This window comes from Acomys russatus, chromosome 1 (genome assembly GCF_903995435.1).
Source record: "Acomys russatus chromosome 1, mAcoRus1.1, whole genome shotgun sequence".
Classification (NCBI taxonomy): Eukaryota; Metazoa; Chordata; class Mammalia; order Rodentia; family Muridae; genus Acomys; species Acomys russatus.
Genome location: NC_067137.1, coordinates 96,595,298 through 96,609,263, shown reverse-complemented (window position 1 = coordinate 96,609,263; position 13,966 = coordinate 96,595,298). Strand labels below are relative to the sequence as shown.

Here is a 13,966-nt window from a genome sequence, read left to right as displayed (position 1 = left end):
AAATGATTTTCTACACATTAACAACAACAAAAAAATTAACTGATGCTGGGTGCAGTGTTTCACCCCTATAATCCCAGCACTCCAGAGGCAGGGACAGGTGGATCTACGTGAGTTCGAGACCAGCCTGATCTACAAAGCGAGTCTAGGATAGCCAAGGCTACACAGAGAAACCCTGTCTCCAAAAAACAAAACAAAACAAAATATTTAACTGTTAAAGGTTTCTGGGAGAAATATTGTGACCCAGATAGCTCTATGACTTGCTAGAGCTTTTACAGGAGGAAGACATACATTTGTCCCCCAAACTATGTAAGTGGCTTTGCCCAGTGTGCCTCCCAGGTCACCCAGACTTGCCAAGGGACATTCCCCATGCTTCTTACCGACAGGGCTTGGCATAAAAGGGCAGCAGATTCATCCTTTAAGTTGTTTCCTATAGTGAGTGAAAGTGCTTTTTTAGCAATGCACTCCAGGCCATGCTCCCTTGCCCTCCCATATCTGCCAGCCCTGGCCCTTTGATGGGACACAGTGGCATGTACACACATGGACACACATATGCACACAATGAAGTACTTAAAGTGAATAGGTAGACACAAGGAATAGGGGGAGAGTGTTGGCCATCTTCTTCTTCCTATCTGACATCAAATACGAATACCTTTGCTGTATTAGGAATGCCTAACATTGGGCTGGAGAGATGGCTCAGAGGTTAAGAATGCTGACTGCTCTTCCAGAGGTCCTGAGTTCAATTCCCAGCAACCACATGGTGGCTCACAGCCATCTATAACATGACCTGATGCCCTCTTCTGGCCTGCAGGTATACTTGCAGGCAGAGCACAGTATAAAAATAATAAATAAATAAATCTTAAACAAACAAACAAAAAACAACAACAAAGAACACCTAACATTCAGACTGGAGAGATGGCTCAGCAGTTAAGAGCACCAACTGTTCTCCTGAGGAGCCAGGTTCATTTTTGAACATGGTAGCTCACAGCCATGTAATTTTAGTTCCATGTGTTCCACTGCCCTCTTCTGGCTTCCATGGGCACTAGGCACACAAGTGGTGCACAGATAGATATACATGCAGGCAAAATACCCCCACAGAAAAGTTTAAAAATTAAAACAAAACAACAGCAGCAGCAACAACAACAACAAACCAAAGGCCTAACAACCATACAGAAACCCCCATCTAACATCTGGCATTTCATAGAAGAGGAAATAAAAGCAGCAACAGACATCTGGAAAGATGTTCTACCACACCATCAATGTGAACTACTAGTGATTAGCACATCCGAACATGCCCGCTGGTGTTTCAGGCCGTAATTCACGTAGTCTTCAGAATCACCTCTAAGCTGAATTATGTAGCCACTCGTGGTTTATGCATGAGGAGAGTGAGGGTCACTGAACAAAAGGGTAGGCAGGTGTCAAAGCTACGATTTGAACCCATGCCCCATGACTTCAACACCTATACATTTAACCATTTGGTTCACAAATATCTCAGTTAATCCTCTTCTGACTAGGGAGACACTCCATTGGTAGGCTTCTTCAGGAAATGCAGAGAGTGAACTTCACAAAGGTGGACATAGCCACTCATTAAACCCAAAGGTTTCCATCTGTATGCCAGAACATATGCCCAAAAGATGTGTATGCACGAAAATCCTTGAAACATTAATGGAGAGCTTGAAAACCTGGATGGGACCTAACACTGTCCCTTTCAGTACAGAGACGCTAATAACACATGCTCTATCTATAACATGGTGTCCTATTCAGAGACTGAGCTAAGTCTACTTGCTCTGTCACAGGAAAAAACGCATTTAGAGGGAAACACGTTGAAACTGCAAACGAATACTGGATAAATGGTAGAATTTGTATTAAAAGTAAGCATCCTTTTTTTTTTCTGGATAATTTTAAGTTATGGATTTTTTGTTTTTGTTTTTGTTTTTTCAAGACAGGGTTTCTCTGTGTAGCCTGGCTGTCCTGGACTCACTTTGTAGACCAGGCTGGCCTTGAACTCACAGCGATCGCCTGCCTCTGCCTCCCGAGTGCTGGGATTAAAGGTGTGCACCACCACTGCCTGACTCAAGCGTCCATTTATAAAGTTTTTCCTTGTCAGTTTTGAAGTTTTGAAGGACTGGGACTTATCTCTTGGAATCCCAAACCAACTGGGTAAAGGCTGGTCCTCCAAAGAGGCCCCACTGTTCAGCATAGGATCACACTTGATACTCATTTCTTGCCATAGACGGACGTTCCAGAGCCCTGAAGATACCATAAACATGCAAACCCAAGCGAGGGTGTGTCTGAGTACTAGAATTTCCAAGTGGCCCTGTTCCCTCAATAACAGGTAGGTTATCACTCATTTCAATGTAGACACTCAATAATCAGTTGTTTAATAAACATTAAGACAACTGGAGAAACAGGACACAATAATGGTGATAGAACGTTGCCGTTGTGATAGACATCAGAGAAGTCCCTTTAAAAGATGACGTGAGCTGGGCGGTGGTGGCACACAGCACACCATTAGTCCCAGCACTCGGGAGGTAGAGGCAGTCATATCTCTAGTTCTGGGACAGCCAGGGCTACACAGAGAGAGACCCTGTTTAAAAAACAAAACAAACAAACAAACAAAAAAACCCAACAAAAACCAAAATACAACAAGACAAACAAAAGACATGACTATGAAGACATGAATAAAGTAAAAGAGTAAGGCATCCATGCCAGGCAGACCCCAGGAAAGGGAAGAATGCTGCAGAGAGAGGCTTGTTAAGGAAGGCAGGAAGCAGGTGTGGCCCTAGAAGGGGAAGGCTGCCTGGTCCAGCAAAGAGAAGATACAGTGAGATCTGTCCTGAGACCAAAAGGAGCTGGGCCCAGGTATCCTCCTTTTTCCCCAGCACCCTCTCGCCCCCTTCCTTGGGCTCACCTGAGAGTTTCAGTTTCCAAAGCGAAGAGTTGTTTTCCTGGAGGAAGTCTGAGATGATCCTGGCTCCCTCCAGACCAAGGTCATTGTCAGAAATATTCTGAGAGGTAAGAACACACACACACACACACACACACACACACACACACACACACACACACACGAAGGAATCACAAAGAAAGTCCTCGAAAACAAGTCGGGGTGGTAGTGGTCAGGGGATGGTGAGAGAGTAGGACTGGGGTGGAAGGCTTAGGATTAGGGTAATGCAAAGGACAGAGAGAAGAAAGACAAGAAAGCTTGGTCCCAAACTGGCTCTCTAATGTCTGTCACAAGATCTTGGGTTTTTTTTGTTGTTTGTTCTGTTTTTTTTTTTTTTTTTTTCCAGTACTGTCTTTAATGGCACCCCTCTTCCCTCAGTCTAGCCCTGGCACTTCAGATAAACATATTGCTTGTTTGTTTTGAAACTCTCATTTGGAGGATTTGAAAACGAGCTGGGTGGTGGTAGTGCAGGCCAATAATCCCAGCACTTGGGAGGCAGAGGCAGGTGGGTCGCTGTGAGTTTGAGGTCAGCCTGGTCTACCAAGTGAGTCCAGGACAGCCAAGGCTACACAGAGAAACCCTGTCTCAGGAAAAAAAAGAAAAGAAAAAGAAAGAAAGAAAGAAAGAAAATGAGCTACCCCACCAGGTCCCTGCTTTCCAAAGAAGAAAGCTCACTTCTGTTAGCATGAGGACTTTAAGGTACAGCCAGAAATGGCTCCTCAGGCTTTCCAACAGTAGCAGAGTACAGTGCCCGAGCCAGCCTCTGATGCACGGCCCTGGATAGAGATAGCCCAAAGCTTTCCTGGGCCTGGGAGCGAGGGTGGGATGGGGGCGGGGCAGTAGGCGGGGGGGGGCGGGGCTCTGGCTTGGCTTGAGTGGTTCCGGGTGCCCAGGGGGGCCAGGAGGAGCTGGAGGAGGGCCCTACCAGCTCCTGTAGGTAGTAGTTTTCATGCAGCATCTCCGTCAGACTCCTGACGCCCTCCTCCATGATGCTGTTGTCCTCCAGCTCCAGTCTGAGGATGGTCGTGTTGGACTTTGGCCGTCATAATGAGAGAGGAAGAAAGACAAGGAAGTGGTTGTTAGTGACTAAGCTGGTTCTCCGCCCACTCTGGTCCAGAGTGTGGCTTCTCTCTAGAATATCCTAGCCACGTGAGGAGGGTGCTGGTTGGAGGGCTGCTCCCCAGTGTGGCAATTTTTTTTTTTTTTTTAATGTTTTTTTCTGAGACAGGGTTTCTCTGTGTAGCCTTGGCTGTCCTAGACTCACTTTGTAGACCAGGCTGGCCTTGAACTCACAATGATCCGCCTGCCTCTGCCTACCCCGTGCTGGGATCAAAGGTGTGCACCACCACACCCAGCTCAGCATGGCAATGTTTAAGAGTTGGCGAGACCGTGCTGTCTGTAAGAGGTGGCTCTGTTGATAACGTGCTTGCCAGGCAAACCTGAGTTCAGACCCTCCACACCAACATCACGTGCTGGTGCCTGCCTATGATCCTAGCATGGAGAAGGTTGAGACTGGAGGGTCCCTGAGGCCAGTGAGCTTAGTTGAGTCAGTGAGTTTTATGTTTGGTGAGTGATCCTGCATAAGATAGAAGGCAATACAGGAAGACGTCTGACATCAACCTCTGAATGCACGCACACACACACACACACACACACACACACACACACACACACACACACTCACACACCCAGTCTCATACATAACACACACACACTCACACACCATACACACACACACCACATACACACTCACACACATCACACACCACACACACACTCACACACACACACACACTCACACACACACTCACACACACACACACACTCACACACACACTCACACACATCACACACCACACACACACTCACACACACACTCACACACACACTCACACACATCACACACCACACACACACTCACTCACACACATTCACAGACACACACACTCACACACACACACACATCACACCACATCACTTAGTAAGAACTGTAAGAAGTGGGGCTCAGGGCACCGAGAGATGGCTTATGTTAGGAGTGCATACTGGCTGGGCTCACAGTTGTCTGTGGCTGCAGCTTCAAGAGGGTCTGACTCCTCTGCCCTCCGCAGGCATGTGCACTCACGTGCTCCTTGCCCCTCCATGTACCCACCATCAAAAATGAAAATAAATCTCCAGGAAGGAAGTGGAGCCCAGGTGAAGGCGGCGACCTTCTCTTCCTGTTCGTGCCTCTTCCTGTCTCATCCTCTCATCTCTCTCAAGTTCATTTCCTACACTGTGAAGCCACGAGGTCATCAGCAGAACAGAGCTGACACCAGCCCTCAAACTCAGTTAGCTAAATAAACCTCTTTTCTTTCTTTTTTTTTTTTTTTTAAAAGATTTATCTATTATGTATATAGTACTCTGCCTGCATGTACACCTGTAGGCCAGGAGAGGGCATCAGATCTCATTATAGATGGCTGTGAGCCATCATGTGCTTGCTGGGAATTGAACTCAGGACCTTTGGAAGAGCAGTCAGTGTTCTTAACCTCTAGCCCCTCTTTTTTTTTTTTTTTTTTTTTTAGACAGGGTTTCTCTGTGAAGTCCTGCCTTTCCTGGAACTTGCTCTATAGGCCAAACTGGTCTCGAACTTGCAGAGACCACCTGCCTCTGCCTTGCAAGTGTGCCACCATGCCTCGGCCTAAACCTCCTTTCTTTCCAAAGTATCAAGCCTCAGGTCTTATAGTCATGGGTAAGGACTAATATAAAGGGCATGGGGACGCAGACTAGGGATCTGAAGGGGTGCAGAGGGCGAGGAGAGCCGTACAGAGCATGCGCCACCCCTTCATACTTTGCTATAGCAGTGTTCTCTCCAGTAGCTTTTGACAGCGCGGCTGTTTCCCTAGTGAACAAGGATGGTGCATTGCAAAGCTTTGAACCTTGCCATGTGTTTTGTAGCGTGATAGACATTGAGGAAGCCCAGAGTCACCTTCCTTACCCATCATCCTCTTAGACTGCGTCACTGAACCAGCTCAGCTCCACCTTCTTCCCACTGCCCCACAGTTTTCTGCTTGTGGACTTGATTTATTTCTCTTTTCAGATCTTTATAAACGGGATGTTTTAAGGATTCCTTCTCAATCCCTTTTGCTTTTTTGTTTTTGTTCTTTCTATGGACAACTGAAATAGTACTGATTTTTATTTTATGGCAGGGTCTCATATAGGCTCAGGCTTGCCCTGAACTATTAGGCCAAATTGACCTTTTAGTCCTGAGGCCTCTGTTTCAGCCTCCCAAGGGCTCAGATTATCAGGATGTGCCATCATATCCCGTGTTATAACTAATGTAAAAAGTGTTCATGTGTGATTTGTGTGTGTGTTGGGGCACGGGGGTGGGGGTGTCTCGGGGTAGGGTTTCTCTGTGCAACCTGGCTGTCCTGGAACCCACTCTGTAGACCAGGCTGGCCTCGAACTCACAGAGATCCACCTGCCTCTGCCTCTGCCTCCTGAGTGCTGGGATTAAAGGTGTGTGCCACCACTGCCTGGTGTGTATGTGTGTTTGTGTGTGTATGTGTATGTGTGCTAACACACATGTTGTGAAGGTGTTCCTGTGTGTGCACAGCATGAGGAAGCTAGAAGTTGTCATCAGGGAGTCTTCCTCTGTTTTCCTCTGTTGCTCTTCACCTTTTTTTTTTTTTGCTTTTGTTTTGTTTTGTTTTGTTTTGTTTTGTTGAGACACAGTCTCACTGTATATCCCTGGCTGGCTTGGCACTTACCGTGTATACCAGGCTGGCCTTAAACTCAAGGAGCTCTGTCTACCTCTGCTTTCCAAGTGCTGGGCTTAAAGGCGTTTGTTACCATGTAAAGCCACCACCTTATTCCCGACATAGTCTCTCACAGAGCTCACTGACTGGCTAGACTTGGGGGGCCGTACAGTGAGACCCAGGGATCTGTAGGTCTCTGCCTGACCTGGGTCAGGGTTACAGGTGTACATCAGCAAGCCTGGCTTTTACATGAGTACCAGGGACCTGAGCTGCATTCCCCGGGCTTGTGTGGCGGCACTCTACCAACTGAGCCATCTGCCTATTACTGGTTTTTCATTGCTCCCTCCTAAGAACATTTGCCTATTTACTTTGCTGAGCTTCTTTGAAGTCAACTTTCCTTTTCACCCTCCTAAGTGAACAGTCACAGAAGAACTTACAGTTGTCAAAGTCTCCATGACGTAGCTAGTTTTCTATGTAACCAGTGATATAAATATGAGGAAATCAGGTCAGGTCCTTGTTTGGTCATGACAAGCCAAGAGAGAATGTTATTCATGAGGAAGAATGTGACTTCCTCTGCATTGGGATCTCTAAAAAAGGACAATGTGAAAGGCTCACACTGAGCATCGTGGCTCCGTGCGTGCATGGCCGACATTGGCTTTGGAATGGAGACACAGGCCTACGTTTGGTAATTACGGTAACTTTTGGGCCTGGTTTCTAGCCCATACATTTCCTAGGAAGCAGGCTGATGCCTAGATTCTCAACTAGGAAAGGCCACAACCTTCAAAGCACGGCTTCTTCCATGACCTAACAAGGAAAACAATGGCCAATGACTGAGAAAGGCTCAGGGTAGATTGCTCTTTAGACACCAAGGAGGGTGCCCTCTGAATCTCAAACCAGCCACTCTGTCAATCGTCGTCTATCAGGTGCGCTGTGTTACGGTGGCCGTTGTGCTCACCACTAGAGTTATAGCAATGGCCTTGGTACCCTTGGGGCCCAGGCCATGGTGGTTTAGGTTCACGCAGGACTCCTCCATGTTGCGAATGAAGTAGGAGGCAGGCACTACGCCCATCAGTTTGCAGGCTTCCAGGTACAGGTCCTTCTGTCCGATGGTGAAGAATTTCTCTATGTCTGTATAGAAAGTCAGAATGAAATAAGGTTTCTTTCCTGGTCTGCCTTAGCTCACCCCTAGTTCCAGGGTACATGCTTTTCTGCCTAATGGACTTTCCTCTGCCTGGGGCGTGCCCTTGTGGATGTGTGTTCTAGAACCCAGCTTTTCTAATTGTGGGTGACAATGTGTCTACAGGAGAGTGTGACCACATGTTGGAGGTCACAAGAAACTGATCACTAACTAATTTACAACCATGCATGTGATGAATCCACTTGAGACAACACGGAAGGGCAGAGTCATAGGCCCAGAGTTGTTGGCTTTTGATTGTTGAAGGAATCTCTATTTCAATGTTAGTTTCACTAGTTCTGTTCTTTGGTTTGTTTGTTTGTTTAAATAGAGTTTCTCTGTGTAACCCTGGCTGTCCTGGACCTTGATCTGTATTCCAGGGTGGCCTTGAACTCACAGAGATCCATTTGCTTCTGTCTCCCAAGTGCTGGGATTAAAGGTGTATACCACCACAGCCTTGCTTAGCATTGTTTTTGTTTGTTTGTTTGTTTATTTTGAGACAGGGTTTCTCTGTGTAGTTTTGGCTGCCCTGGACTTGCTTTATAGACCAGACTGGCCTTGAACTCACAGAGATCTGCTGGCCTCTGCCTCCTGAGTGCTGGAATTACAGGTATGCACCACCAAACTCAGATAGCACTGTTTTTTTTTTTTTACATTACTATTATTATTTAATTTATGTGTATAGGTGTTTTGCCTGCATGTATGTCTATGCACTGTGTGTGTGCTGGTGCTCATAGAGGCCAGAAGAGGGTGTTGGCTCCTATTGTATTAGTGTTACATATAGTTGTGAGCCACCATGTGGGTGCTGGGAACTGAACCTGGGTCCCCTAGAAAAGCAATCAGTATTCTCAACCGCTGAGCCATCTCTCCAGCCGCAGCTAGGACTGTTAGAGCTTAAGCCGTGGCTGGTGGTGCAGTTCTGCAGTAGAGTGAGGTCACGGCTAAGTGAGTCCTTGATTGCCCAGCACTACAAAAAAGCATGAGCCATAAATAAATAATAAAAAGCTTGGCCAAAGATCTGCTTAAACAGAAAGCTACTTTTTTTTTTTTTTTTTTTTTTTTTAAAGAAAGAGACACTTGTATGCTTTCCTTTGGCCACAAGATCATTCAAACAATGAGCCCCAAGAAATTAGAATGCTCCCGGAGTCTCATGCAGGGAGCAGGAAAGGGGTGAAGCCTGGGCCAGCTGGAGTAGGAGCTTATCTTCTGCAAAGAGAGTTCACACAGTTCTGACAAGTAGTCAGACCACCTTAAAGGAGAGAGGAGCAGAGACCCTAATGGAGAGCTGGACCATGCCTGGCCTTGGGTTGCCTAAGCTACGCTTACCTCTTGCCCTCTATTTCAACCCAATCCGGATGCCAGGATGCTGAAAACGGCCTTGGCAGGTATGGGCCTTTGGATTTCCTTATTTATTCCTCTTCATAATGTGGCCACACTGAGTAAATCTCCTTTTTCTGCTTTTCATTACTGATTGTGTCTTTAATTGACCTACTTCGGATGGGCGGCTAAGCACAGTTGTTAAGGTTGTCAGGTTTGGTCAATCCACAACCAGGGTCCTGAGCCTAAAACACTCCGGGAACAGTCCCAAGACAACAAATTAGGCCAAGGAAGAAAATGGAAATCAGTCGAGAACAAGCAAGCTTGCACCTTAGTGGGCTTCCCTATCCTGTATTTCCCCAATGACAAATGTAGACACAGATGTCACACAGCTGATCAGTACTAACAGAACGAGAAACCATCTCTCTATTGCAAGCCCTTGGGCTCCTTGCTCCTTAGCGCTCAGACCAACCTGGCCCATGGTCAATGGGCATCAAGCCTTTCTGGATGTGGGGGAGTAAGAGAACTAGGAACCTCAGGCAAAACAGCCAGGGCTACTCTCGTCACATCCTCCAACTAGGTAAAATGAAGTGTTGAAAGCAAAATTAACAACAGCCTTCAGAAGTGCAGAAGAAGAAGAAGAAGAAGAAGAAGAAGAAGAAGAAGAAGAAGAAGAGAGGGAGAGAGAGAAAGAGAGAGAGAGAGAGAGAGATGGGATGTCTGGGGAGTACAGTGGCGTGTTAGGGTTTCATTGCTGTGAAGAGACACTTTGGCCAAGGCAACTCTTATAAAGGAGAACATTTAACTGGGGCTGGTTTACAGTTCAGAGGTTTAGTCCATAATCATCATGGCGGGAAGCATGGCGGTGTGCAGACAGACATGGTGCTGGAGAAGGAGCTGAGTGTTCTACACCTGGATCAGCAGGCAGAAGGAAGAGACTGAGACACACTGAGCCTGGCTTGAGTGTCTGAAAACTCAAAGCCTGCCTTCAGTGACCATTTCCTCCAACAAGGCCACGCCTACTCCAACAAGGCCACACCTCCTAATAGTGCCCCTCCTTATGGGCCTATGGGGGCCGTTTTTTATTCAAACCACCACAAGTGGGGAGGATGTCTGAGTAGAAGAGGGAATTTGCATGTTGACTGGGGTGGGGGAAGGCCTTATAAGCTGATATTGTGGGTAAGGTTCACTTTGCCTCACTCCCACCCCCATCTGTGGCCTGGGAATCATGGCATGCCACCCCTGCTCAAGAACACATGAGAGGGTGGGGAAAATGATGCATAGAAGGTATCTCAGCACTTGGAGATGGGGGGGGGCGGAATCAAGAATTCAAGGTCATCTTTGGAAATGAGGTGAGTTCAAGGCTGCTCTGGAGTACATGAAACCCTTTCTCAATAAAACCGAACCAACAAGAGAAGGAGGGTGACTTGGGCTAGCCTAAGCTTGCCAAGCTGGAGGCTGCTCCCATCCAGCGGGACCAGCTTCACTCTCTCCTCGCTTCACAGATGCTCACAAGGATCTCTTTGGCATCTCTCCCCTTAGGGATAACACAGGGAGAAAGGGAAGCTGAAGGTGATGTTTGTAAGAACAGAGTGTCTGCTTGAGCTCCGTAAGCTGGGGCGACTAGGCAAAACCTGTGACTCTGATGCAGGAGAAACAAGAACTCTCAGGGGACCACAGAGTCAGTCAGGGCTGCAGAGACACTCTGCATTGAGTATTGAGTGCCGAAGACAGGTTGAATGTGGTATCCGCTAATGTAGACCTGGCTAGCTCTTGGGCGCTTTGGGTGACTCTCACCATCTTTAAGGCTCTGTTCCTTTCTAGAAAAAATGTAATAAAGTCTGCCTTCTGGAGAAATCATGTCAGAGAGGCAGGGTGGGGTGGGCTGTAGAGATAGCTCAGAGGTTAAAAGCACATGCTGTTCTTCCAGAAGACCTGGATTTAAATGTCAGAAACCATGTCAAGAGGCTTGTAACTGCATGTAACTCCAGCTCCAGGAGGGAATCTGAGGCCTCTGGCCTCTGAAAGCACCTGGATTCATGCGTGAGTGCGCGCGCGCGCACACACACACAGGACACAGACACACAACATATAAACACACACAACACACAGACAAACACACACAGACACACACACACACACACAGCCACAGACACACACAGACACATACACACACAAGCATGCACAGACACAAACACACACACTTACTTTAAAAGAAAATCACATAGAGATTTAAAGACCACAAACTTTCGTGTGTCAGTTTAAAACTTAAGAACACCCTGATGTGGGGCCCGCTCAGAAAGAAGGTCCTGTTGTCCCATTCAAGAGGACAAAGTGGTCTAGAATTGAGCACAGCCTTCCTGCTCTCATCTTCCCATGGGACAGAGAGGACTGTTCAGGTGGAGCGCAACCTCTCTAGTTCCTGAGGAAGCCACTTGGCCACCCACCCTCTCCTCAGATGCCACCTCACCTTCAATTTCCAGGTCAGTTTCTGAATCCTCTCTGGTGGGTTTCTCCTTCTCAACACTCGGAGGGGCTTCGGCTTCGCAGTAGAGGGTGTCGTCGCTGTTCTGAAGCGCCAGTGAGGCTTCAGGGTCATCTGGAAGAAAACCCCGTCCCACTCTGGGAATTAAACCTACAGCCCATTGGGTGGCCCCTCCCCCACCTCACGCCCCACCGCTGCCTCCCCTTGTCCTTTGCCTCCCAGGTGCTGCCTGCGACCTTTGTCCCATAGCCTCCCAGTGTAGCCCTGCCAGGAAAACTCCCTTCTATAAGACCCCTGTGGCTGAAGTGGTGGAGTTCTATGTCCTTTGCCAACTTGCTGCTCCAGTCCCTGGGTCCTTGCTCACACTCCTCCCTCATCATCTGCATGGAAGGATTTGGGAGTCTGCTGTTGACTCTGTTGCTCTTTCAGGTGCAAGGATGTGTCCCAAAGCGTGGACTTCTTCATGGTCACACACTATGCCACTGGGAGGTTGGCGAAGGGCAGCACAGGTGGGGACTGGGATTGGATGCAAAGGACAGCAGACGGGGATCTGTTCCAGAGAGCAACGGGGACAATTGGATCTCTAGGGAGCCTCTTCCCAGAGCCCAGCACTGTTTCCGGGCTATAGGGAGAGGCTTAAAGATGTCTCCTGAGCTCAAGTTCAGTGCTATGATTGAGCACCTTGTCTTTACTGGGCGAGGCTCTGCTGAGAGCAGCGGTATCTCCTCCACACTGGTCCCTGCCCTTCCTGAATGTGGTCTGTTCAGTGGGCCACTGAGTGATCGGCTCCTGAAAGCCACACACAAGATTCTGAGTTGAATCCTCCACCATCAGCAGGCCCAGGTGGTCCAGGAAACCATATTTGTGCTTCCCAAAGGCCTAGCAGACAGGCCCAGCCTACTCTCTTTCTCTCTTCCTTTTTCTTTTTCTTTTTTGCCTGTTGGCTTTATTTACTTTTATTCTTTGACAATTTCATACACGTATACTGGCTGACAATACACACACACCCCCTCACAATTCAGATTCTAGGACTGTGGTCCTCCTAATGATCCCAAGTAGATGTATGTCTTAGCTTTTGCTCACAGAGTCAGGCCCCGATATTTACTCCCAAGCCTCTGTGACAGCTTCCTTGCGACATGTAAGTAGTACTGGTTCATTGGTCAGGAAGAGCGCAGCTGCTGAGCTGCTCAGCCTGCTGCTCTGTGCTCTGAGAAAAGAGGTGAGTTTCTGAGACTCACTTTTTTTTTTTTAACAAGAGGTCACGTGTTGTGGTGCATGTCTTTAATTCCAGCACTTGGGAGGCAGTGGCAGGTGGATCTCTGTGAGTTCGAGGCCAGCCTGGTCTACAAAATGAGTTCAGGACAGCCAGGGCTATATAGAGAAACCCTAAAAAAAAAAAAAAAAAAAAAAAAAAAAAAGAGAGAGAGAGAGAGAGAGAGAGAGAGAAAGAAAAAAGAAAGAGAAAGGGAGAAAGAAGGAACAAAATGGGCTCAGTGTGTGTGTGTGTGTGTGTGTGTGTGCGCGCGCGCGCGCGCGCGCACGCGCGCGCGCGCATGTGCAGTGCATGTAGAGGCCAGAAGAGGGTGCCAAGTCCTGTGGAATTGTTGTTACAGGTTATTGTGAGTAGCTGGGAACTGAACTATGGTCCTCAGGAAGAGCAAAAAGATCCAAGCACTGGCCCCTCTCTCCAGCCCCTCAAACAGTTTTAGAATTCCACTCAACCAGAGGCAGACTAGCAAATTAACTGGAAGCCGATTCATGTGGTGTAAACATGGCTGATTTCTAACTATCAATGTGATAGAAACCAGCCTACAAATGAAAATTAAGATTGGCCAGAGCTTATAAGAGCCAAATCTAGCCTCACAACTCACAGGGTTTCTAAACCCTGTCCCTAATGCAACACACACCAGATCCATCGCAGAGACTCAGATAGAGAAAGGAGGGTGCTTGGGGTCTTCCTGATCACTGGACACTACCCTGGGGAGATGAGAGATGGGAGACCCTTTCACCTTTGGCCTCGGACTCAAGAGGCTCATCATCGTCATCTTCCATGCTGCCAGGACTCTCTTGGGGGCTGGTGACAGGCTCTTGTCCCCTGGTGGCTGCTTCCCTAAGATGCACACTTGTCCATTCAGCTCTGTTTCAAACTATTTGCACTGCTCTCTCTCTCTCTTTCTCTCTCAAGGGCAAATCCCAAGAGAACCTATATATAGCTATTTTTTCAGTCCCTGAAAGCTCGAAGGAGAGCCGGCTTTGGTGGGAATCCGGCATGCATGGGTTTGGCACAAATTCTGTCTGGGAGAGGTAGCTAG

The 13,966-nt window shown here is 47.7% G+C and overlaps 1 protein-coding gene across 1 annotated transcript in view; it reads right to left on the bottom strand.

Moving 5' to 3' along the window:
- The window catches only part of Lrrc74a (leucine rich repeat containing 74A), a 31,539-nt gene extending 17,833 nt beyond the window's left edge, over positions 1-13,706 (bottom strand). Inside the window, exons 1-6 of the mRNA XM_051148654.1 lie at positions 13,664-13,706; positions 11,640-11,768; positions 7,634-7,806; positions 3,870-3,977; positions 2,909-3,005; positions 378-427 (exon numbers count right to left, since the gene is read on the bottom strand). Of these exons, the coding sequence (XP_051004611.1) occupies positions 378-427; positions 2,909-3,005; positions 3,870-3,977; positions 7,634-7,806; positions 11,640-11,768; positions 13,664-13,706 (600 nt within the window). The remainder of the gene's footprint in view (positions 1-377; positions 428-2,908; positions 3,006-3,869; positions 3,978-7,633; positions 7,807-11,639; positions 11,769-13,663) is intronic.
- Between the last annotated feature and the right edge of the window lie 260 nt (positions 13,707-13,966).